The sequence below is a fragment of the Boleophthalmus pectinirostris genome, unplaced genomic scaffold (assembly GCF_026225935.1).
Source record: "Boleophthalmus pectinirostris isolate CB_2022bp ecotype Guang Dong unplaced genomic scaffold, ASM2622593v1 HiC_scaffold_8, whole genome shotgun sequence".
In the NCBI taxonomy this organism is placed as follows: domain Eukaryota; kingdom Metazoa; phylum Chordata; class Actinopteri; order Gobiiformes; family Gobiidae; genus Boleophthalmus; species Boleophthalmus pectinirostris.
This window is the reverse complement of record NW_026571515.1, coordinates 1,801,577-1,828,374: the sequence shown is the minus strand read 5'-3', so window position 1 is coordinate 1,828,374 and position 26,798 is coordinate 1,801,577. Positions and strand designations below refer to the sequence as shown.

At 43.3% G+C, this 26,798-nt stretch overlaps 2 protein-coding genes across 9 annotated transcripts in view; one reads left to right on the top strand and one right to left on the bottom strand.

Annotated features, from left to right (window-relative positions):
* Positions 1–19,067, top strand: part of stk38a (serine/threonine kinase 38a) — a 37,828-nt gene extending 18,761 nt beyond the window's left edge. For 5 of the 7 annotated variants that reach the window (XM_055165632.1, XM_055165633.1, XM_055165634.1 and 2 more), the window contains exons 5-14: positions 2,640–2,723; positions 4,070–4,193; positions 4,267–4,421; positions 7,357–7,468; positions 8,581–8,639; positions 11,991–12,108; positions 13,412–13,535; positions 14,456–14,551; positions 16,468–16,580; positions 18,559–19,067. In XM_055165632.1, the coding sequence (XP_055021607.1) occupies positions 2,640–2,723; positions 4,070–4,193; positions 4,267–4,421; positions 7,357–7,468; positions 8,581–8,639; positions 11,991–12,108; positions 13,412–13,535; positions 14,456–14,551; positions 16,468–16,580; positions 18,559–18,794 (1,221 nt within the window). In that variant the 3' untranslated portion in view covers positions 18,795–19,067. Of the gene's footprint in view, positions 1–2,639; positions 2,724–4,069; positions 4,194–4,266; positions 4,422–7,356; positions 7,469–8,580; positions 8,640–11,990; positions 12,109–13,411; positions 13,536–14,455; positions 14,552–16,467; positions 16,581–18,504; positions 18,510–18,558 lie in introns of all 7 variants that reach the window. The other 2 variants (XM_055165637.1, XM_020919017.2) reach the window with 2 other exon arrangements.
* A 5,642-nt stretch (positions 19,068–24,709) lies between these two features.
* Positions 24,710–26,798, bottom strand: part of LOC129412298 (mitochondrial carrier homolog 1-like) — an 18,147-nt gene continuing 16,058 nt past the window's right edge. For both annotated transcript variants that reach the window (XR_008633650.1, XR_008633651.1), the window contains exon 12: positions 24,710–26,798. This exon is cut by the window's right edge and continues 13 nt beyond it. The gene's annotated coding sequence lies outside the window, so the exon portion shown is untranslated.

Genomic DNA, 26,798 nt, shown 5'->3' with positions numbered 1-26,798 from the left:
AGAGAACTTCCTCTGGCACTTTACACAAAACTGTGAAAAAAGTGAAGGAAGATTTTTAAACCTGTTTTTTAAAGTTCCAAACTGGAGTTTCATTCTTTTCTGGTTTTGCAGTGATATTTACCAGCCTCTGCACGTTTACCAAACCAAACGCACATCGTGACAAACACAGATGCATTTGTCACTTTTGTAAGACAAACTTCAGCCAAATGTGGCAGTAGGTCTGTTCTGTAGATCCGCTCTATGCTGTAGACCTGCTTTGTGCCAACACTGGAACACAAATTTAGACTGGTTTTTGCTTCACGTTTGGTCTTGCTCTTCTAATCAGCCGCACTGTGGGAGGGGCTTGTGTTGGCTGTACGCAGGAAGGAGCGAGAGCGTGAAAAGGCGAGGGGCGGCGTGCTGACGTGAGGCAGATGGACAGGTAGGATGTTTAGGAAGTTGAACCTGCCCTGTGATGCACGCTGGTACACGAGGGCACACGCTGTCGCAGACGAGCCGTGCATAGGGAGCGTGTGTGTTTGTGATGCGCCGTAGAGTCTCCGCGGGTTTCAAATGAGCGCACAGGCCGCACTGAGACGCCCCACACGCTCCTGCACCCGCTACAAGTTTATTACCAACAGCAGCGGCCGGAATGAAATATGATCACACTTGTTGAGTGTCACACCTCGAGTGAGAGACAAGACCGAGTCCAAACGCGAGTCTGAGACGAGACACGGAGATCTACCCACACGACCTTGGCGATCGACTGGTAGATCGAGATCGACGTATTGAGCACCACTGGTTTAAAGTGATGATTCAGTATCGATATCGTGGGCTGCTGTATCGATATATCACCAAGAGAATATTTTGGTTTATTTTACTTATTTATTTTGTTCCAGTTCCAGTTTTGTTGTTTGTTCAGAGGCGATACATTTGACATTTTCACTGTTTTGATGATTAAAATGTTTGTGTTTCTTATGAACTTTGCACAAGAAGTGGTTTAACAAAGACTTTTAGTGTCACAGACATGATTTAGACTTTTTTTATTGAACCGTATCGAATTGATTTGGAATAGATCGTATCGAATCGACAGCTCACTGTATTGAGATGTGTATCGAGGTATGTATCGTATCGGCAGCTTCTGAATGATACTCAGGTGAATCCTCGCAAAACTACGGTCGTTGTGCCCCAGTCCTCACTTTCCCCGGCATGTAAATTGTTTCTACTTGATTATAATTAAATGCACAGACTTAGAACAAAGCAAAAAACACAAGTCCACGTCTGTTTTTGAGGAGGGAACAACATTAGAACACGGTTTAAAATTCACAAAAGTCCATTTTCTGTAATACAAGACCTTTTATTGAAACAAACAGGTGCACTGACTTCCTTTAAACACTGCAGAACTGAAAGATTTTAATGTGGCTTTTACACAGTTTTGACCAGAGTCTGAATCCTTTAAATAATCACAAAAAAGTACAGAGAAGTGGGCGGAGATAGGGGGAAGGTGAAAACACATTTTCTAAGCTCTCAAGTCAAACGCAGGAAAAAGAAAAAAACAAGAAAAACCTGCGTGATTCAGAACAACTCTGAGGAACATGACCAGGCAAAACATAAAACCTGAGAGAGACCCATATTTGGACTTTTATTGTTTCGGTTTTAAATCTTTTGCCTAAAAATACCCACAAAACCTTTAGTATGAACAAAAAACTTTACAAAACCACAGCTCTATTAAAGGTTTGTGGTGAAAAGGAGCTGAGAGTTTATATGTTATTAGGTTCTTTTTTTCAGACCTAGAGTGTTATTTCATACCTGGAGCTGAGAGTTTGTTCAAATTTGTGGAAAATAATAAAAATCTGCCAAAAATATCACCTCAAAAACATCAGCCACAGTTTTCTTGAGTTCCAAACAAACAGCGTCAGAAAAAAAATCCCCTTATCGATCCATCTCCAGAGCTTGAAAACAGGGTTAAAAATAAATGTTACATAATAAAGTCTATTCTAATAAGTAATCCAGTGTGGAACCTGTCGGAGCGGCGAGGGCACGGCCGGGTTTTTGTTCTGAGACGGGCACGACGCCAAACACGAGTCGCCTCTGGGGCTGTTACATAAGAAAAGAGAAAAGACTCGGGTTCATTACAAGTCATTTAAAAAGATGAATACAATAAACGCAAAGAAAAGAATACAATACAATGATTTAACGGCTTTATGTTGATAATTGAAGTTGTTGTTAGTTTTATTGTCTCTTGTCTCTTGAGTTGTAAAAAACGTCCAATGGAAACAGTTTCTAATGAACTAGTTGTGTTTTTCACATTTATAATGAGGAGGTATTGCACAAAATCGATGTTGTGTTTGAGTAATTTGGTGATCTCTCCTGGGCCCTATTCAAACCCTCCTTATAAGTAAGTCTGTACGAGGCTCCGCCCACAAGCCTACGTCCCCCGTACAATAAAAGACAGTAAATCATAAATAAAAACAATAAATAAAAAAATGTTAAAAAACATAAAGCTATAAACAGTTTTTTTTTTTTTTATTTATAAAAAATAAATGAATAAATAAAATAAAATAAAAGACACACAGGAGCACACGACTCACGTGGTGTTAAAAGCCAGAGACAAAACATGATATAAAACTGAACACAGGACATGTTTCTTTGTGTTTCAGGTTCGACTGGTGCAGAAGAAAGACACAGGACACGTCTACGCCATGAAGATCCTACGAAAGGCCGACATGCTGGAGAAGGAGCAGGTCAGTGTGGGGAGCGGGTCAGTGTGGGGAGCGGGTCAGTGTGGGGAGCGGGTCAGTGTGGGGAGCAGGTCGGTACAGGGGGCAGTTCACTACAGAGGAGACTTACAGCTCCCTCTGTCTAAATCTGTGACCGACACAAATACGTCACATGGTAGAAAAAATCAAAATCAAACCAATAATGAAAGAACTGACATGATCCTCTGAAGGGGTAAAGCTCTGGAAACCTCCTGAAATCTCCCACTTCCCGGTTTGTCCCTGTTCCCAGACCAAAAAACAGCCCTGGACTTTTCCCCCACAAACAGACCAGCATGGGGCAGAACTGCTGCAAAGCTGAGTCACTTCAAAATGAAACAGCATTTTTCTGCTTCATTTTGTTTTGCTGTTTTGTCTTTAACCTTTTCCCGTCCTCTTTTCTCCTCACATTTTCTGTTCAATGTCTTTGACGTGTGTTGAAAACGAGTGACTCGCTGTTTTTTGTTTTTTTTGTTTTGTTTTTTTGTCACCTTTTAGGGCGATGCAATTTATGCTTAACAAATGGGCAAATATCATATTAGCGCCCTCTGCTGTTAGTGCGGCAGACGGACGGCTGTTCTGGACTTTTCCAGAACACACAGATTAACAGTTCACCCGTGTGTCTACACCGGTAAACACTGCACTGGTCCGACTGTGAATGATCCTGTGTTGTGACGTTCTGATCGCTCCTCACATCGACACAGCTTCATTTCTGCTCTTAAAGGTTGTATGGAGGATTTTTTTTTTGTTTCAAACTGTCAGTCAAAGATTAAAATACCATTACAGAGACGCAGCAGCTTTGTAATTATGATGACCAAAAAAAAAAAAGAATGAAAATCTATCAACTGTGGACGTGTTGAGGCCAGATAAACATCAGCCAATAGAAAACGAGGCTCCCTCATTTTCTATTGGCTGTTAGGTTGTCAAACAAACTCCATAGTATAACTGACTCGTCGGAGTGCGGGGATTATGTGGTTTATGCAGCGGTTCTTAGAGGCTTTTTCGAACTGTCGCTTCCTCGCATTTCGCACAAAGTTTGTCGCGACGGCGGACGAGAATCCACGACCGGTTCGCCGCAGAAGAAAGTCTGTTTTTGAGGTCGCAGAAAGAAGAAGAGAAGGGGAAAAGGAGCAAAGACAAACTGAGGTGATTCTTGGAGATCTCGTCCAGCGATGGCGCGACCGAAGCAGACGAAGGGTCTAAAAACTGACGCGTCGGTCGCTGAATTACTTCTAGACAGGAAACTTCAACAGTGATTCTGAACGCGCACAAGGACTGTCGCTATTTCTCTTCCCTTAAAAAAATCCTCTATACAACCTTTAAATTGTGTGCAGCTGGGTCACATCCGGGCGGAGCGGGACATCCTGGTGGAGGCCGACAGTCTGTGGGTCGTCAAGATGTTCTACAGCTTCCAGGACAAAATGAATCTGTACCTCATCATGGAGTTCCTGCCTGGAGGTAAATATTCCTGATACAAACCCGGCTCCAAATTCACCCTCTAACGTTGTGTTTGTGTGTTTGTGTTTTCCAGGAGACATGATGACCCTCCTGATGAAGATGGACACTCTGAGTGAGGAGGCCACACAGTTTTACATCGCGGAGACCGTCCTGGCCATAGACTCCATCCACCAGCTCGGCTTCATCCACAGAGACATCAAACCGGACAACCTGCTGCTCGACTCCAGGGTCAGACTCTCCACTCTCTCTCCGCTCTCTCTGCTGCAGGGTTTAGACTGGGACAGGAAACATCTAAAGCTCCTACATCACACAAAACTGGCTCCTGTGAGATTTAAGTCAGGTTCTAAAGCTGTTCCCGCCTCAAAAACAGACCTGGAGTTTAGTTTTGTGTCTTAACTCTTTCCCCCCTGGACGCCGACTAGGAACAACCCAGACATATGTTACTAGGGCTACACCCATAGAGCATCACTGCATAAAAGAAAACAGACTTCCACCAGTGATTATAAATGATTTTTACACTCATGAACTTCATTGTAACACAGACATATTTGTATCTCTGGAAACCTCAGACTCTGAACTCTTCATTTATGGATGTTTAAATGTGATTCAACTCATTTACAGGTTTATAACAACTCACTGAAAATGAGTTTACCTGGTCAGGTGCAAACTCGAAAACAAAAAACTACATTCAGCATCTGATATCTGCATGTTCTGAGAACTATATCTATAAAAAAATAAAAAATATACTTTGTCAAAGTATTTAAACAGATTTCATATCAGCAGATACAGTAGAGCCAAGTGTTCACCTGTTTTTACCTGTTGACACCTGTGTGCACCTAATTCATTTTTTTCCATTTAACTTATTCAACTCATTTAACTTATTCAACTTATTTTATTTATTCAACTCATTTAGCTTATTCAACTAATTTAGCTTATTATAATATAATAATATAATAATAAAACTCTTCCCCGTCAGTGTGAGTCCAGTCTTTGTCATCTTGGCTGTTTTCTCGTGCGCAGAGCGTTTTTTCTGTAGTGATTCTGTTAAACGTTGCATCTTGGAAAAAAAGACTGAAATATTTTAAAGGACTGGCCTGGGCAACATCCAGATTTCAGGGCAATTTTGGTTCATAATCGAGTATAAAGCTCAGATAGTTTGTTTGGACATCGCAGGACTCCACACAGACGCATCAGCGACATTCTCACCTTCTCCCCGAAAGTCCGTCGCTGTCGCTGTTTTCCACTTTATAATCAACTTCAACATCATCACTTTGAAATCTATAAAAGTCACTTTCTCTAAACTTATCCATAAAATACGTCCGCTCCTCATTATTTCTAAAACTGTGCGCCGCAGCGCCGCGATCTTTCCATTGCACGTGTTTCGTGTTGTGTTTTTTCCGGAAGCTCCATCGTCACTACTTCGATTAAGTTCGGAAAAAATCGGCGAAAACATCTCCTTGAATCCTATTGGTCAGTCTAGTGTGGGTTGTAGTGGCCCCGACCTATCACAGCCTCTGTTTACATGTGAAAAACCGAGCCATTTCTAAAGGTCGTCAAATCACGTCTTTAGTGAAACAGCGGAGGAGACAAAAGTCGTCATTAAGGGAACAGGGGGGTCGTCAAATGTCGTCTTCATGGGGAAAGAGTTAAACTTGTGTGAATGAAACAAAACACAACTCCAGCTCTGTTTGTGATGAAGAAACGACATTAGATCAGAAAATAGTGTAATTTCGTCCTTTTAAAGTTAAGATATTGGTTAAAAAAGGTCATGATTAGGCAAGAGTTGAATGTGATTTCCCCGCGGGCTTTGGGTGTGTGTGTGTGTGTGTTTATTTAATTCATAAAGTATAAAAAGACAAACGTCCAAGAAAATGGAGCAGAATAAGAATAATCTTCTGTTATCTGCTCCCTTTTAACTGAGACATTTTACAGATTTAAGAGATTTAAAGGGCCCATCTCATGCAAAATCACCTTTTCAGATCTTTCTACCTTCTCAGATGTGTGGCCTTGGATTTGTCACCGAAGTGTTTTTAGATTTAGATTCTGCGTTTTTTTTTTAAACAAATTGCAGTGTATTTCTGCCGCCCTCCCACGTGACACCGAACTAAAGCTGCTACAACAACGACGCGGCAGATTCACCTACGACGCGTTTGACGTCGCAGAAAACGCTTCACGTACGAGTCGTATCTGTGGAGCTGCGTTAATGAAGCTCGTCTCCGTTTCGCTTTGCTCGTTCCTCTTTTCCTTCACTTGTTCCTGTAAAATTTCTGTCTGATGTGGTAAAGTGTTTTATATTTGGGTTCAGTCAAGTGTTAACGGAGGGAAACGGGGTCAGATTTTTGACATTCAAATGTCTCTTATTCAGAAACTAGAGGAACTATTGAAATAAGTAAAGTATCAGAATGTAGGAAAGAGTTACACTCCAACAGGGTCAAGTTAAACCTGTGAGATTCTTTCAAGTTCAAGACAAAAAATTTAAAAACTCATGTCGGTAACGGAGGGAATGAAATATGCAGCACTTTTTGGTCAATAAATCCAAACAGTGATAACTCTTGGTTCTCACTTCCATATCCTTAACAAACTGGTTTGAATATTTGCTTCATATAGTTTTCTACCATATGGTACAAGATTAGGTTGAAAAACCTCTGACTTTTTGACTCATGAGATTTTTTATTAAGAAAGTTCATGGTAACGGAGGGAAAAGTAACGGAGGGAAAATTGTACAAACAAGTAGAAGGTGCAGGATTTTACATCATTTGTTGCTTTTTTCTTCTGAAAACTTTAATATTACTTCAAAATGAAAGAAACTATTTCTATAAAATATGTCAGTCCTTCCAAGAACATTTTTATCATTTTAAATACTTTTTTTTTTTTTTTAAATCCTGTCCCTTCATCAACAGTTCAAAGATGGAATAACACAAGATATGATGAAATACAAACATTTATTTACATGATTTGCAGGTCTTTGTATATGTGTGTAATGATGTGTTGTGTTGTGTTGTGTGTTGTGTACATGTGTGTGTAACGGTGTGTTGTGTTGTGTGTGTTGTGTGTTGTGTGTGTGTTGTGTTGTGTGTTGTGTACATGTGTGTGTAATGATGTGTTGTGTGTGTGTTGTGTGTACATGTGTGTGTAATGATGTGTTGTGTTGTGTTGTGTTCAGGGTCATGTGAAGCTGTCAGATTTCGGTCTGTGTACGGGGTTGAAGAGAGCTCACCGCACCGAGTTCTACAAAAACCTCAACCACAGCCTGCCCAGCGACCTCAGCAAACAGAGTGAGACCACCACTCTACTCCTCCTCTACTCCTCCTCCTCTCCTCTTCCTCTCCTCCTCTTCTCCTCTCTTCCTCTCCTCGTCCTCTCTTCTCTTCTTCTCCTCGTCTCTCCTCCTCCTCTTCTCCTCTTCATCTTCTCTCCTCCTTCTCCTCTTCTCCTCTTCTTCTCTTCTCTTCTTGTCCTCCTCCTCTCTTCTTCTCCTCCTCTCTTCCTCTCCTCGTCCTCTCTTCTCCTCCTCCTCTCTTCCTCTCCTCCTCTCCCTCTCCTCTTCCTCTCCTCTTCTCCTCTTCCTCCCTCTTCCTATCCTTCTCTCCTCTTCTTTTCCTCTTCCTCTTCTTCTCTTCTCTTCCTCTCCTCTCTTCTCCTCCTCTCCTCTTCTCCACCTCCTCTTCTCCTCCTTCTCCTCTTCCTCCCTCTTCCTATCCTTCTCTCCTCTTCTTTTCCTCTTCCTCTTCTTCTCTTCTCTTCCTCTCCTCTTCTTCTCCTCCTCTCCTCTTCTCCACCTCCTCTTCTCCTCCTTCTCCTCTTCCTCTCTTCCTCTCCTCATCCTCTCTTCCTCCTCTTCTGCTCCTCCTCTTCCTTCTCTCCTCCTCTCCTCTTCTCTTCCTCTCCTCCTCCTCTCCTCGTCCTCTCTTCCTCCTCCTCCTCCTCTTCTTCCTCTTCTCTTCACACCACACTCCGGAGCCACGGCCCGGTGACGTCATCACTCAGTTCTGTTTGTTTACGTGTGGAGAAGTGAAGCAGAAACATCTCCACTGATCTGCAAACTTTATGGATCCAAGAGGGAAATGATCTGGACACAGCAGCTCACGAAATAATCCAAATCAATTAGAATAACAAACAGTAGTATTACATTTGAAATAAAAGAGTGGCCCAGAGGAGGAGGTGTAATTATGTTTAATTTGACACCAGAGTCCCAAACGTGCCACACCTGGGCGCGGCTCGCTCTGGGCGCGGCTCGTCTGGGCGCGGCTCGTCTGGGCGCGGTTTGTTGGGGCTGAGTGAACTGTAAAAACCAGAACGAATCATAAAACCACAATATTTGAAGTGAAAAACCCGACTCGGGGAGTTGGGGACGTCTCTGGTCTGACGTGTGCGACTCTGTCCACAGCTCAGAACATGAACTCCAAGAGGAAAGCAGAGACCTGGAAGAGGAACCGCAGACAACTGGTGAGTCTGAACACTGAACACCTGAACACCTGAACACCTGAACACCTGAACACCTGAACATGAAACTGAACACTGAACTGCTGAAACTGAACACTGACACCTGAACATGAACACTGAACACTGAACACTGAACACTGAACACTGAACACTGAACACTGAACACTGAACACTGAACACCTGAACACCTGAACATCTGAACACCTGAACACTGAACATCTGAAACACCTGAACACCTGAACACCTGAACACCTGAACACCTGAACATCTGAACACCTGAACATCTGAACATTTGAACACCTGAACATCTGAACACCTGAACACCTGAACACCTGAACACCTGAACACTGAACACTGAACACCTGAACACCTGAACATTTGAACATCTGAACACCTGAACACTGAACACTGAACACTGAACTGAACATTGAACACTGAACCTGAACACTGAACACCTGAACATCTGAACACTGAACATTTGAACACTGAACACCTGAACACCTGAACACCTGAACACTGAACTGAACATCTGAACACCTGAACACTGAAACATCTGAACACCTGAACACCTGAACACCTGAACACTGAACACCTGAACATTTGAACACTGAACATTTGAACACTGAACATTGAACACCTGAACACTGAACATTTGAACACCTGAACATTTGAACATGAACACTGAACACCTGAACATTTGAACACCTGAACATTTGAACACCTGAACACCTGAACACCTGAACATTTGAACACCTGAACATTTGAACACCTGAACACCTGAACACCTGAACACCTGAACACTTGAACACTTGAACACCTGAACATTTGAACATCTGAACACCTGAACATCTGAACACCTGAACACCTGAACACTGAACATTTGAACATCTGAACATTTGAACACTGAACATTTGAACATCTGAACATTTGAACACCTGAACATTTGAACATCTGAACATTTGAACACCTGAACATTTGAACACCTGAACATTTGAACACCTGAACATTTGAACACCTGAACATTTGAACATCTGAACACTGAACACCTGAACATTTGAACACCTGAACATTTGAACATTTGAACACCTGAACATTTGAACACCTGAACATTTGAACACCTGAACATTTGAACATCTACACACCTGAACATTGAACATGTGCACATTTGAACACCTGAACATCTACAACACCTGAACATTTGAACATTTGAACACCTGAACACCTGAACATCTGAACATCGTACAGAATCACTTTTTCCTCCTGATTCTCTGTGTAATTGTGTCTAAAATAGAAGTGTGTCTCTATCTCTGGACTTATTTTGGTATTTTAGTGCAGATTTGTTAAAAACGTGACGTTTGGGTCAAAGTCGCGTCTGTATCGGCGTCTTTAGGATCAGCTACGGTCACGACCTTTGAGTTTTCAGGTTGGACCAACTTCTCAAAAGTTTAATTTGTGAACCATCACTATTTGGTTAAATAAAGTCGCCTAAATAAAGAGCGACGGAAACGATAACTGAGAACAAAACACAGCCCGGGTCAAAATCCTCTGAACATGTCACTGAAGAGAAGCAGAAACTCGTAAAATCAAAGACAATCTCAGCAGAACCTAAAGTTTGATTAAGGCCGTTCGAGTCTCTACTCCCCAGATTAATTTGTTTGAGAAATAAATGAACAAGAATTTAGTTTTTCTTTGCTGGTGGGTCGATGAAATAGGCCATGAAATAGTTATTAAGTTTAATAGTCTGAAAAAGGTCTGAAAAAGACTTGAATTTAACTTAAAGAAACCTGTACGAACCCTGTTTTTGTTCCTCTACCACAACCTTTAGAAACTGGAACATCCCTTAGATCTTGTTTGTCCTGATTTCTGCTCAGTCGCTGAAGCAGAAGAAGAAGCTTCAACACTAAAACAGACTCAATAAATAATGCAAATAAAGTGAAATGCTTTGAGATCTGGAGACGCTCTAGTGCAGAAGAGACGTTTCACAGATGAATGTACAGAACGAGCTCCAGAAAGCCACTTCCTATTTCAGTATTCTCTTGGGATGTGGCGCTAACTGTAGGCACTGCTCTGTCTGAAGCTCTGTTACTCAAGTTAGACTTTAATCTGAGCAGATGAGCTGATTTATGCTGTTATAAAACTTTTATTGAACAGTGTTTGCCCATCAGCCTGTTCTCTAAACCAGCACCGGGCCGCACAGAAAGAATAAATAACTTACATTATTTCCGTTTTATTTATTATCCGAGTCTGAACAATGTTTTATTTTGAAAAAAGACTGAGTTCTCTTGTCTTGGTCACATGACACATTAACGTTGATATTAAACCCACAAGCTGCAAAATGAGTAAAAAACAGACGTCTTTGGAAACGTTTATTATTATATTTACTAGGGATGGGCATGATTTGTCGATTAATCGATAATTGATCATTAAATATTTCATCGATTCCGTTGATTTTAATGGACAAACTGAATGTATGTTTGTGTGTCGGGGACAAACAGGTGTGTACATGTGTCTCTGCATCAGAAGGAGCGAGACACAAACAGTGGGTCAGTCTGTAACGAACCGAAGCACAAATGTGGATTTAACCAGGATTTGTAGAAGAAATTCCACACTTTCCGTTGCGTTGGGACAAGTGTGAGTCCATGTGCACAGTGGATAAAGCAGCACATATGTTTCTGTGTCCAGAGGGAAAAAGTTTTTCCAGGTGAGAGTCGCTCAATGTGGATGACGAGGCCCCGCCCCCCTCCCCCCGTACGCTGTCCTGGTTTTGACAAACACAAATCTGGTCACACTGACCTGTATTCACCTGAGTCATGTCTTTTAATCCAACACAAGTTGAACCACATCAGCGACACAAGAGCTGGAGTTTTATCTTCACTTAGTTTATGTAAATTAGTGATGTGGTTTTAAGTTTTGTTTCTGTGAGATTTGAACAAAACTGAATTAAACACATTATAATGTCAAACAGCTGATGTGGATCTAGAGTCGTTATGTTTATATGTCGTAAAGTTGAATTTATTGATGCAGATTAGTGCAGATAGTAATAATAATGATGATCATTTTAATATAAAAACGTTAATGATTAATCGATAATCGATCGTTAATTCTTACAACGATCGATTAAGAACATTTCATTGAATGCCCGTCCCTAATATTTACAAAATACTACAGTTTTTGTGTTGGTCGTATCATTTTATTTTGTCGTATTTATTCGCCGCAACTTAACTTCTGCTCTGTGAAAATATCGTCTGACATTAAACTGGTCTGTGGGGTAAAAAGGTTGGCGACGGTTGGTCTAAACTGTGTGTGTGTGTGTGTGTGTGTGTGTGTCTGTGTGTGTGTGTGTGCCCGCTCCAGGCCTTCTCCACGGTGGGCACCCCAGACTACATCGCCCCCGAAGTCTTCATGCAGAACGGGTACAACAAACTGTGCGACTGGTGGAGCCTGGGGGTCATCATGTACGAGATGCTCATAGGTAACAACGTCTGAATGTGCCCACCTAAGACTTACACCCTGTGCCCGCCTCAGACTTACACCCTGTGCCCGCCTCAGACTCTCAAACCCACACTCACCCTGTGCCCGCCTCAGACTCTCAAACCCACACTCACCCTGTGCCCGCCTCAGACTCACAAACCCACACTCACCCTGTGCCCGCCTCAGACTTACACCCTGTGCCCGCCCCAGACTCACAAACCCACACTCACCCTGTGCCCGCCTCAGACTCACAAACCACACTCACCCTGTGCCCGCCTCAGACTTACCCTGTGCCCGCCCCAGACTCACAAACCCACACTCACCCTGTGCCCGCCTCAGACTCACAAACCCACACTCACCCTGTGCCCGCCTCAGACTTACACCCTGTGCCCGCCCCAGACTCACAAACCCACACTCACCCTGTGCCCGCCTCAGACTCACAAACCCAGACTCACAAACCCACACTCACCCTGTGCCCGCCCCAGACTCACAAACCCACACTCACCCTGTGCCCGCCTCAGACTCTCAAACCCACACTCACCCTGTGCCCGCCCCAGACTCACAAACCCACACTCACCCTGTGCCCGCCCCAGACTCTCAAACCCACACTCACCCTGTGCCCGCCCCAGACTCACAAACCCACACTCACCCTGTGCCCGCCTCAGACTCTCAAACCCACACTCACCTGTGCCCCTCCACCCAGACTCACAAACCCACACTCACCCTGTGCCCGCCCAGACTCCCCCAGACTCACAAACCCACACTCACCCTGTGCCCGCCCCAGACTCACAAACCCACACACCCTGTGCCCGCCCCAGACTCAAACCCACACTCACCCTGTGCCCCCCAGACTCACAAACCCACACTCACCCTGTGCCCACTCACTCCCTGTGCCCGCCCCAGACTCTCAAACCCACACTCACCCTGTGCCCGCCCCAGACTCACAAACCCAGACTCACAAACCCACACTCACCCTGTGCCCGCCCAGACTCACAAACCCAGACTCACAAACCCACACTCACCCTGTGCCCGCCCCAGACTCACAAACCCACACTCACCCTGTGCCCGCCTCAGACTCTCAAACCCACACTCACCCTGTGCCCGCCCCAGACTCACCCTGTGCCCGCCTCAGACTCACCTGTGCCCGCCCCAGACTCACAAACCCACACTCACCCTGTGCCCGCCCCAGACTCACAAACCCACACTCACCCTGTGCCCGCCCTCGCCCTGCCCCCTGGTGTTGTCTCTGGCTCTGCCCCCTCTCACTGTGCCCGTGTGTTCTGTGCCCGTGTGTTCGGTGCCAGGCTACCCGCCGTTCTGCTCGGAGACGCCTCAGGAGACCTACAGGAAGGTGATGAACTGGAGAGAGACGCTGACGTTTCCACCTGAAGTGCCCATCTCCGAGAAGGCCAAAGAACTCATCCTCAGGTGAGAGACGAGGAGGAGAGAACGAGAGACGAGGAAGGAGGAGAGGAGGAGGGAGGAAGGAGGAGGAGGGAGGAGAAGGAGGAAGGAGGAGAGGGAGGAGGAGGAAGGAGGAGAGGGGAGAGGAGGAGGAAGGAGGAAGGAGAGAGGAGGAGGAGGGAGGAGAGGAGGAAGGAGGAAGGAGGAGAGGGAGGAAGGAGGAGAGGAGGAGAGGAGGGAAGGAGGAGAGGGAGAGGAGGAGAAGGAGGAGAAGGAGGGAGGGAGGAAGGAGGAGAGGGAGGAGGAGGAGGAGGGAGGAGGAGAAGGAGGAGAGGGAGAGGAGGAAGGAGGAAGGAGGAGAGGGAGAAGGAGGAGGAGGAGGAGGAGGAGAGAAGGAGGAAGGAGGGAGGGAGGAAGGAGGAAGGAGGAGAGGGAGGAAGGAGGAAGGAGGAGAGGGAGGAAGGAGGAGGAGGAGGAGGAAGGAGGAGAGGAGGAAGAGGAGGGAGGAGAGGGATGAAGGAGGGAGGATGTAGGATGGAGAAGGAAGAGGAAGGATGGAGGAGGAGGAGGAAGGAGGAAGGATGGAGGAGGAGAGGGATGGAGGAAGGAGGAGAGGGATGAAGGAGGAAGGATGGAGGAGGAGGAGGAAGGATGGAGGAGGAGGAGGAAGGATGTAGGATGGAGGAGGAGAGGGATGAAGGAGGAAGGAGGAGAGGGAGGAAGGAGGAAGGATGTAGGACAGAGGAGGAAAGGGATGGAGGAGAGGGGAGAAGAGTAGGAGGATGGAAGAGAGGGATGGAGAAGGAAAGTAATAGAGGAGGAAGGAGGAGGATGGAGGAGGAAGGAGGAAGGAGAGGAGGAAGGAGGAAGGATGGAGGAGGAAGGAGGAGAGGGTTGGAATAGTGAAGAATCTGGACTCTGATGTTGTGAAACTGTTTGTGCAGGTTTTGCTGTGAGGAGGAAAACAGAATCGGAGCAGCTGGAGTCGAGGAAATAAAGACCAACTCGTTTTTTGAGGGAGTCGACTACGACCACATCAGGTACAAACTCAAAAAGAGAGGAGGAGAAGGAGGAGAGAGGGAGAGAGGAGAGAGGAGGAGAGGAGGAGGAGGAGAGGAGGAGAGGTGGAGGTGGAGGTGGAGACCTGAGGGACAGTGTGGTTGGTCTGTCGTCCACACGTTAGACTCAGTTCACAAACACCTGCTCTGTGTGATGTCACATAGTACTTGAAATTGCAGATCTGGTTTACATAAAAATGGTCAAAACAGGACTGGGAACAGTAAATATTTTTATAAAAACACAGTTTAGTTGAAAAAAAAAAAAATTTAGAGTTTAGTTTGACTTTCAGGACACGACTCAGGTTGAGTTTGTAGTTTGGTTGATTTTGAACAGAACAGAAGCTCGTTTAAACTCTGACCTGAACTTTGACCTGTGAACATGTGAACAGAGCTGCTGTTCTGTTATAGACGGTACAGTTTATAGTTTGTGTTTTATATACTGCAATATATACTATACTATATATACTTGTACTACTACAGCCTAGGGCTGGGCGATATGGATCAAAAAAATATATCTCGATATATTTTGCTGTATCTCGATATACGATATATATCTCGACATATGTTCAAGGAAAAATAACCCCCTAAAACTGAAAACTGCAAAAACAAATCTGCCAATTCCACAAGGTCTTTTTTTTTATTGAAGTGTAAGAGGTCGACAGTTCATACAGGAACATTTAAGATTACAAAAACCCTAATTACATAAATAATAATTTAACTGTAAAATAAAAGAAATAATACATATTTCCTTCTTTTCATTCATAAATAAAACAACTCAACACAAGCTCATCTTTGCATTAACTTTGTTAACCAAACCAGAACCATGAGCTCCTTTAGCAGAAGAAACTCAGGATGTTCCTTATTTCAACAGATCCATGTTATTATCCAGCAGTGAGGATCTGAGGTTTAATCCCACAATCCACTGCAGATCAAACCCAACGATTAAAACACTGTTGAACAAGTGACACTGCAGCAGATTATTCATTAAAATATTCTGCATAAATAAACTTTACATGACTAAACTTTACAGTATATAAACACAACGACTCTAGAGCCACATCAGCCTGTTTGACATTATAATGTGTTTAATGTAGTTCTGCGCACGTGTGTTTAGATTTTACAGAAACGAAACTTAAGCTCATGTCTCATTTATATAAACAGCACGTCTCACGCAGCTCAGCTCGTTTAGTTTCTTTCTGGTTAAAGGACGCGACTCGGTGGAACATGAGGATGAGCTGCTGCTGATGTTCTTGTCTGTAAATGATGGAAAAGGTTCGTGGTGTTTGAAGCTTTTCACTGGCAACAACTTACGGTGTTCACGGCGTTAGTGACGAGTGAAGGAGACACGAGCGAAGAAACTCAGGGAGACGGAGGCGACGAGAGAGAAACAAACAAGTGAAGCGGGGAAATCAGAATTGAATCTAAGCATTATATCGATATATACGATATGTCAGAATTCATATCGAGTTTAAAAACTATCTCGATATATTTAAAATATCGATATATCGCCCACCCTACTCCAGCCTGTGTGTGTTTTTTATATATATATATATATATATATATATATATATATATATATATATATATATATATATATATAAAATGTGTGTTTCTCACCTTCCACGGTGGTTGGTCTCTCACCCTCATTGAGCTCGGGTCGTCTACCAGAGGCCTGGGAGCTTGACAGTTCTGCGCAGTATCTTTGCTGTTCCCAGTGCTGCACTTTTCTGGACTGAGATGTTCCGTTGTTTTTCCCGGTATCTGTTGTAGCCACTCTTCCAGTTTGGGGGTTACAGCCCCGAGTGCTCCGACATATATATATATATATATATATATATATATATATATATATATATATATATATATATATATATTATACTGTATGTTTTGGGTTTCAGGGAGCGTCCGGCCGCCATCCCCATCGAGATCAAAAGCATCGATGACACTTCACACTTTGACGAATTCCCCGACTCAGACATCCTCCACCCAGGTCTGTCCAACTGTCCTCCAGGTCTGTCCAACTGTCCACCAGGTCTGTCCAACTGTCCTAATGTCCAACTGTCCAACTGTCCAATGTCAAACTGTCCTATCCACTGTCCTGTCAACTGTCCAATGTCCTGTCCAACTGTCCTATGTCCAACTGTCCTAATGTCCAACTGTCCAACTGTCCTAATGTCCAATGTCCAACTGTCCAACTGTCCAATGTCCAACTGTAATGTCCAACTGTCCAATGTCCAACTGTCCTAATGTCCAACTGTCCTGTCCAACTGTCCAATGTCCAACTGTCCATGTAATGTCCAAATGTCCAACTGTCCTAACTGTCCACTGTCCAACTGTCCTAATGTCCATGTCCAACTGTCCTGTCCAATGTCCAACTGTCCTAATGTAACTGTCCTAATGTCCAACTGTCCTCCCTAATGTCCAACTAATGTCCAACTGTCCAACTGTCCTAATGTCCAACTGTCCTAATGTCCACCTGTCCCCCAGACTGTTTTCCTAACTGTCCCAATGTCCAACTATCTCCTAGGTCTCTCCCAATGTCCACACTTTCCCCATACTGTCCTAATGTCCAACTGTCCTAATGTCCAACTGTCCTAATGTCCTAATGTCCAACTGTCCTAATGTCCAACTGTCCTAATGTCCAACTGTCCAACTGTCCAACTGTCCTACTGTCCAATGTCCTGATGTCCTAATGTCCAACTGTCCTAATGTCCAACTGTCCTAATGTCCAACTGTCCTCCAGGTCTGTCCAACTGTCCTAATGTCCAACTGTCCTAATGTCCAACTGTCCTAATGTCCTAATGTCCAACTGTCCTAATGTCCAACTGTCCTAATGTCCAACTGTCCAACTGTCCTAATGTCCAACTGTCCTAATGTCCTAATGTCCTAATGTCCAACTGTCCTAATGTCCAACTGTCCAACTGTCCTAATGTCCTAATGTCCTAATGTCCAACTGTCCTAATGTCCAACTGTCCAATGTCCAACTGTCCAACTGTCCTAATGTCCAACTGTCCTAATGTCCTAATGTCCAACTGTCCTAATGTCCAACTGTCCTAATGTCCTAATGTCCTAATGTCCAACTGTCCTAATGTCCAACTGTCCAACTGTCCTAATGTCCAACTGTCCTAATGTCCTAATGTCCAACTGTCCAAATGTCCAACTGTCCTAATGTCCAACTGTCCAACTGTCCTAATGTCCAACTGTCCAACTGTCCTAATGTCCAACTGTCCTAATGTAATGTCCAACTGTCCAAGTCCAATGTCCTAATGTCCAACTGTCCAATGTAATGTCCAACTGTCCAACTGTCTAATGTCCAACTGTCCAACTGTCCTAATGTCCAACTGTCCAACTGTCCTAATGTCCAACTGTCCAACTGTCCTAATGTCCAACTGTCCTAATGTCCAACTGTCCTAATGTCCAACTGTCCAACTGTCCTAATGTCCAACTGTCCTAATGTCCAACTGTCCTAATGTCCAACTGTCCCCCAGTCTGTCCAACTGTCCTAATGTCCAACTGTCCAACTGTCCACCTGTCCCCCAGACTGTTTTCCTAACTGTCCCAATGTCCAACTATCTCCTAGGTCTCTCCCAATGTCCACACTTTCCCCATACTGTCCCAATGTCCAACTGTCCAACTCTCCCCAGTCTGTCCCCCAGACTGTTTCCCAAACTGTCCAAATGTTCACCTCTCCCCCAGTCTGTTTAAATGTCCAGGTGTCCCCAGTCTGTGTTTAGAATTTTCCAGAAAACTGAAGCTGTGTTGTAATGACGTCGTCCACTTTTATGTCCTGTGAAGTTTGTGGCAGATTTGCAGAATCGTTGATCAGATGACGACAGTTTTCATGTTTTCATGAATCGTGTCTGAACATGTTTTAGGTGAAGTTCAGGACGTGAGCGTTTGGGTCAAATTGTGGAAGAAACTGTGTTTGGTTTTAGACGACGTTTAGCCTTGTTCACGTTTGTTCTTTTATTCATTTGTTTCTGTTCCAGCGACGTCTGTGTCCAACCAAGACGGAGACGGAGCTGAAGAACAAGGACTGGGTCTTCATCAACTACACGTACAAACGCTTCGAGGGGCTCACCGCCAGAGGGGCCATTCCGTCCTACATGAAGTCGGGGAAGAGATGAGGAGGGGCCCCCGACACCGGCCCCCGACACCGGCGCCTCCCGCGGGCCCCGCACAGGAACTGCTCGCTCTCGGGGGACGGGCCCCTCACCGGGACTGAGCTGCTTTGCCTTCTTCCAATGGGACTCTTCCGAACACCAGCATTCCGCTCCGTCGGCTCCCGGGGGCCCGGGCTCCTCTGGGCCTCGGCTCCCGGGGGCCCGGGTTCCCGGGCTCCTCGGGGCCGGACCAAAGGGCTTCCTGGACGTGTTCTTCAGGGATCTTCTGCTGTGGCTTCTCCAAAATGCTGCTGTTTGAACCAAAGACTCACAGGTTTCTGCTCACGGCGGCTGGATGAGGGGTGGGGCGTCTGATCGCTTGTCACACACACACACACACGGGACACACACACACACACACAGCACACACACACACACACACACACACACACACACACACACACACACAGACACACACACACACACACACACACACACACACACACACACACAGCACACACACACACACACACGACACACACACACACACACACACACACACACACACGGGGTAAACACACACACACACACACACACGGGGTAAACACACACACACACACACACACGGGTACACACACACACACACACAGGGTAAACACACACAGACAACAGACAACACATACACACCACCACACACACACACACACACACACGGGGTACACAAACACACACAAACCCAAGCACATGGGTACACACACTCAAAAAACACGAACACAAAAATTCAAGGGCACACACACATACAGACATACACACACTGACACACACACAGTCGCATACGCACATACACACACTCACACGAGCAGAAGCATGCACGCACACATGGGCACACACACACACACACAAACACAAACAGTCAGGGACACACACACAAACACAAACATACACGGGCACAGTCACACACACACACACATAAACACTAGCAGAAACATACGCACACACACATGGGCAGGCACACACACAGGTATACGCACACATGGACAAGTACACATGGGTACACACTCACACAAACACACACAAACACACACAGTCACACACACAGTCACACACACACGTTGTTACACTTTCACGTCTTGGCCTTGTTCAGCACCTTATTGTCATATTTTTGAAGCGTTTTGATTCTGCTCTGTTTCTGTTTCTTTGATCGGCGATATTTATTTAACCACGATTAAAATCATTTGTTGGATGCAGTTTGTGTTTTCACCGTCGTGTGTTTTGTGAATCTGTTTGGTTTTTTTACTGTTGATCCTCTGCGGTGACGTCGCGCTGGACGTGATTTTGTCATTTCTAGAAGAGGAATTTTGAAGATTTCTAGATCCCAGAGTTGTGTAAAAAGGTCGAATCTAAACATTTTGGTACAGATTTCCCACTGGGCTTCTGAAGGCTGCGTTCACACTGCACCTGAAGTGACCCAAATCTGATTTTTTTGTCTCTATGTTCCTGTATCTGATCTTTTAATGTCAGTCTGAACCACACAGATCCGATTTTTTCAAACATGACCCAGGACACTTGGATCTGTGCTCCTGAAACTGATACAGATCTGATCTTTAACATGTGACTTCAGTGTGAACGACCAAAGTGCATTCATCCACCTACACGTTATCAACAAGACACAAACGTCACTATTCTGCGCTGAAGTAGGAGAAAATTGTTAATAAACTCCGTGTGACTGAAGTGAAGCACATCTCCACTCACCACAAAACACCACGACCAAAAACCTGGTCCTTCTCCTTCTCAATCTCCTCCTTAAAACAAGTCAGTTGTTCATGTTGTGGCTCCGGTACGAGAGGAACTTTAAAATCTCCAGGTGCTCGATGCTGCGTCCATGTTTGGACAACTTGTGTAAACACAGAGACGCTCGCTGCGGTTGACGTCGTCGTGTCTCCAGTGTCACATGTGGGACACTTTTGGACCGTTTAATGTTCACACTGGAGTCACATACAAGTCACATTTAACTGGAAATGTGAACGACCTCGAAAAAACATCGGATTTCACAAAAAAATCAGAATTGAGCGTTAAACCTGCAGTCTGAACCGCTCAGTCTGACCCGTCCCCCCAGGACCTTTTTGCCCACAGCTCCCAGGATCATTCAGGCTCAAACCCTCCACCACGATGACCCTAACGACAAGAGGAACAGAGCCCAGTTACGCCGCCCGGATTGGCGTCACCACATCCCCACCCTGGAGGCAGGTCTGGGGTGGGAGCTCCACGGCGAGCGCCTGGGGGCCGAGTCTTTCCCCACGGGGCCCGGCCGGATCCATATGGGGCCGGTGCAGACAGATCTGGGCGGCGGTCGAAGGCGGGGGCCTCGGCGACCGGATCTCTGGACATTGTGTGTGGGTGGATGGTTTCTCCTCGGATAAGCAGAAGAAAATGGATGGATGAATGGAGCGTCCCCCCGACGCTCAACACGCACATGAGCAAACACGGACAGAAATATTTTAGGATCGTCTGAAAACTCACAAAATGGGTTTAAAAATCATGTTTGAAGCTCAGACTTAAGTCCAGCTCGAGGAACAGCTTCAGACAGAGCAGTGCCTCAGTTAGCGTCACACCCCCAGAGAATGTGGATGATGTTGACGGGTTTTTTTCTCCGTATATTTGAGCAAAAAGTGTCTTACCCCAGACATATCAGATCTGTGCAGCTGCGTTCTCTCTGCATCGATTTATAAAACATGTTATTGTCCGATAATCAGGAAGTGCACGTTAGCATGAATAATGAGGCATGAGGTAAAGGAGGAAGTATCACTTGCATCACTGCAAACTGGTCACAATCTACTAGTTCTGTTTTTCATGGTTTTAAGATGATAAAAATCAGGTACAGAGACTTTAAAGACGATACTTTGGTGAATGTGCATTTTATATGAACGTTTATATGAACGTTTGTAAATTTTGGGTCCCTCAGATTTAAATTTTGGTTTAGTGCGACGTGTCGGTGAAATCTTAAAGGCAACACCGATGTCCTGCATGTGTCTCTGCAGGTGGAAAGTTCAACAACGTACAACATGAGCAAACAGAAACCAAAAAGTTTTGAACTTTTTAATATTTGGGAAGGAAATTGTGACATATCATAAAGTTCGTGCACTTCTGAAAAGGTTTTAGATTTTTGGCAGGTGTTAGGTTTGGGCCTAAGATTTTTGAGTGTCCCCACAAGTCCAAAATGGCCCCTGCCAGAAAGAGAAAAGGTTGAATCCCACCCTCCTTTTGTCTGAACTTGTTGTATAATGACTTGACTTGATCAAAGGAATGTGATCTTCCTATTTTAAGGCCATTTTCAATCCAAATTTATTGTCATGGTCACTTTTTACTTGGAAAAACAGTCCATATCTGTGAAATGAAATAACATTCTGTACGAAGCTCATTCAGGCCTTTAAACCCCTAAAACTGAACATGTTACATCATTCTAGAGTGAAAAATATTGTTTTGCAAAAGCCTTTATCTCACAATCTGACAATAGTTCATGTTCAGTCTAGAAGTCGTGGACCAATCTCCCAATAGACTCAATCTCTACTTATAACCAGAAACATTATCAACTTGTCTCACGATTGTGTTTGGAAGGATGTTGGTTGGTTGTGTGTGTTTGTGTGTGTTTGTGTGTGTACTAATAATGCATTTTATTTCTCTGGAATTTGACCAACTTTAACTCATTCTTAATAAAACATAATTCATCTTCACTTTAGAAAAACTTTCAGAAAGATTTAACTAACAGAGAACAGCTGCTGAATGATCGTTGTTTTGCATTATTAGTAAATCATTCTCTCATGGCTTATTAATGATTAATAAATGCTCAAATTTGTACTTAAATATACATTTACAAATACACAAATGGTTAGTTCATGAGTAATTAAGTAAGAAATACTTATGAGTAACTATTTACAGCACAGGTGAATTAAGTGTAAGTTAAGTGTTAATTCAAGTAGTAATTAAGTAGTTACTAAGCGTGAATCATTGTTAATTCTTTGTTCATGCTTTATTAAGGCTAAATAAGGTGTAGTTATTATAAAAGTGTTACCAAAATAAGAAGAAAATATCAGAATTTGATCCCTTGTATCAAACAAAGTAGAAAAATTACATTATATAAAAATTTAAGACTAAAGGAAATGGAGATATAACCTTTTTTTTTTTTTTTTTTGGGAGGGGTCGTTTTTTTCTTTGTATTTTACGTGCACCAGCCACTCGGGAAACGTCCCAACTTGTATCCATGGATTTTTGAAAACCTTAGGCTCACGATTTTCACGAACTCTCCCCTGACTTTAATATTTCGGCCTATTTTTCCTAAACCGTCGACTGAAATGACTCACCTCAAACTGAACGTGTTTCTGAATCTTTGTTGCTCAAACGGCTCGAGTCTGAAGCTGAAGCTCTTGGAGTCGTGGCTGCGGAAAATTCCGGACGAAGCAACAGCATCTGACGGAGCCTCCAGAAAAGTTACACAATGCAGCTTTAAGTAACTTGGAAGCAACGTCCACAAAGGTTCATGTGACTGATTTATTTAAACAAGGATTTTATGAAACTGTAAATTAAACACTGTAACACACGTCTGAAAAACACAGCAAGAAGAATCAGTTTATTACAAAAAGTACTCGAGTAAATGGAACTGAGTACAACCTGATGATTTCTGAAATAAAAAGAAAACAGATTTTCAGCAAAAGGGTCAAAGATTAAGAAAAGAAACCAAACCTTTATATTTGATAATTTCTAAATAAAAATAAAATAAAACGCTCGAGAATTCAGATGGAAATAAAAACTTTTTCTAATCCAATCAAAAAATCCAAACTTAAAGGAGACGAACTCTGCGAACTGGACTTTTCACAACTTTTATAGAATATTGAAATATCGACTCGTTTAATTTGATGATGCAGTATCGGTATCGTGGGCTGCTGAATCGATATGTCGCTAGATTTGTTTCACTAAATTATTTTGTGTAAAAGCCACAATTGTGTTCTGACATTTTCACTGTTTTGTTGTATTTACTGAGCACGATATCAAGTCTTAGATTTTGATATATATTCAAACGCTGAAATTTTACGATTTTGACCTGTACACTCTTAAAATCATGTTCAAAGTAAACAACATCTCCTGTCGAAATCGTTACAGAACATGTTCAAAATCCGAAAGAGCCGATTGAGCTAGAGGCACGACATGTTTATTAAAAAGAAAATCAGAACAAACATTATGATTTTGTTTGTTAAAGGGCGGAGTGGAACAACTGTACAGAAAACCTCAAATTGTGCACCACTTTCTTTCACTTCATAAAGAAGTTTAAATGTTTACTTGGACAGAAACATGAAACATGAGACTTAGTTTCTGTAGAACTTTGTTGTTCTGTTATGAAGCTTGTTTCTTCCTGCGTATTTATGAAGATGAACTGGTGTCAAGATGAAGCTCTGACAAAGGAATAAAGGGTAAAGGCGAATAAGCTTAAGCTTCAGCCTGCACCTTTTCGGTCTGTATATGTTAAATATACTGCGATATCGCGAGAAAGTTCACAATACGGTGGCGAGGCTCACGATTAGAGATGTAACAATATCCAAATCTCTCCGTGCGATATTTTCACGATATAAACCTCACGGTGCGATATTTATTGTGATATTTTGTGGAGGCTAAACCACTAAAACTGAATATTCGACTTTTTCCTCTTAAAATGTCTTGGCAAAACTTAATCCAAAGAACTAAGAGTTAAAAGTGTTAGAAATGTTATTTCTTCTTGTCGTCTGCACTGAAATGGAGCAAAGGATCATGGGAAATGTAGTTCCCTCTTTTTTTTTTTTTTTTTTTTTTAGCTGTTGCTGCATCATAACTCTTCATTTAAACAAATAAACTTGTGATTCGATACATTGTGAGAACTTTGACGATACGATATTTCTGTTTTTGTTACATCCCTAATATTAACTGTAAGAATGAAATGTTCGTCTTTCGTGCGATCGATTTGCAACAATGATCGTACGAGTTTCCGGCGCCTGTGAATTTTTAGTTTAGTTCTCCCTATTCTGCCCGAGATCATTAACTTTGCACGAACTCAGTGGACTCAGACTTTTAGTATCACAGCCATGATTTAGCCTTTTTTTTTTTATCGAATCGTATTGAATCGAAAGGCCACGATACGTTTTTTTGATACAGTGCACTGTGTATCGTATCGGCAACTTCTTTCCGATACCAGCCCTGGTCACAGTTGGTTTGATCCTCTGAAGTGTATTTATAATAGTTCAGTCTTTATTTTCCTGTATTCAAGACGTCATTTTGTTGATCTGCCCCTGTTTTCACTCCCACTGTGACGTCCACACGTCTGTCTCCAGTTTGATGTTCTTCATGGGTGATACTTGTACAACTGGGCATTGTCGCATCATCCTTTTGGTCCAAATGTTAAAAAATAAAACATTTAAAAATCCACTGTGGGCCCCTTCTACAGAAGCCCATTTCTGCCAATAAATAAAAAATAAAAGCCTCACAGAAAGTCGTAATTATGACTTTAAAACTCACAATTATGACTTTAAAACTCACAATTATGACTTTAAAACTCACAATTATGACTTTAAAACTCACAATTATGACTTTTAAACTCACAATTATGACTTTAAAACTCACAATTATGACTTTAAAACTCACAATTATGACTTTTAAACTCACAATTATGACTTTTAAACTCACAATTATGACTTTTAAACTCACAATTATGACTTTCTGTGAGGCTTTTATTTTGTATTTACTGGGTATGTATTACAAACCCTCCTGTTGAAAGCTGCACATCACACTGGAGCAGAGTGTTTTGGTTTTTCTTTTAAATTTGGACCAAAATAACTACACCAAAACAACGCTGCCCAATCCTACGAGTATCACCCATGAAGAACATCAAACTGGAGACAGACGTGCGGACGTCACCGTGGGCGTGGACCAGTGGAGCTGAAAACAGGGAGGAGAGCGGCAAAACGGAATCTTGAAAATAGACTTTTTCACAGCGGCCAGAAGTGTCCGGCTGTAGGTTTGTGGAATTTCCGGTTAATGGTTTTTGTGTCAAAATGTGTGTAAATGTGTCATATTCTCCAGCAGCTTCATCAATCTGCTTATTTATCTCATAAATAAGTTTTGCTCAGTAGTTAGTAGTTCACCAATACGTCATCGTTGTTTCCTTTAAGTTTTGTTCTTTCTTCTCTTGAAAGTTGTGGATAAATTCTTCATGTTAGAATGTTTCTCCTTCGTGGAGTTTGTTGGTTGAAGATTTGGTGATGGGGCAGAATACGACACATTTACACAGAAAAACATTAACTGAAGTTCTGCAGAGCCACAGCACACTAACACTGCGGCCGTTGTGAAAAAGCTCGATACTACACATGTCAGAGAACACAGGAAACACAGAGCAGTGAGCTTCTACTGGAGGAGCTGAAAACGGGGGGAGATCGACAAAACGGCGTCTTGAAAATAAACGATTAAAGATTCTTCAAACACGACTTCAGAGGCTCAATGAGAAGAAACTTAAAATGTGATTTAAAGCTCCGGAAAAGTCCAGTTTAGGTCTGATTTAAAGGTTGTATGGAGGATTTTCCGAGGAAAGAGAAACACAGAAACACATTTTTCCCAAATCCAAAGCTTCCTCAGTAGAAACTCCTCCTCGAACGAATCGCTGTTGAAGTTTCATGTCCAGAAGTCATTTATCGTCTGCTTCAGTCGCGCCATCGCTGGAAGGAATCTCCAAGAATCACCTCAGTTTGTCTTCGCTCCTTTTCCCCTTCTTCTCTTCTTCTTTCAGCGACTTCAAAAACCGACTTTCTTTTGCGGCGAACTGGTCGTGGATTCTCGTCCGCCGTCGCGACAAACTTTGTGTAAACTACGAAGAAGCTACAATTGGAAAAAATCGAGAAAACGGCGTCTTGCGTCTGTGGATTTTCATTCTTTGTTGTTTGTTCATCATAATTCCAAAGCTCCTACGTTTCTGATGCTGTTTCAAACTTTCACTGGCAATTTGGAACTAAAAAAAAATCCTCCGTACACAACCTCTAACGTCTGGAAACTTTACGGGACATTAGAGTTCGGGAACCAGAGCGGGCGGAGGTGGGCATGGAGGTGGGCATGGA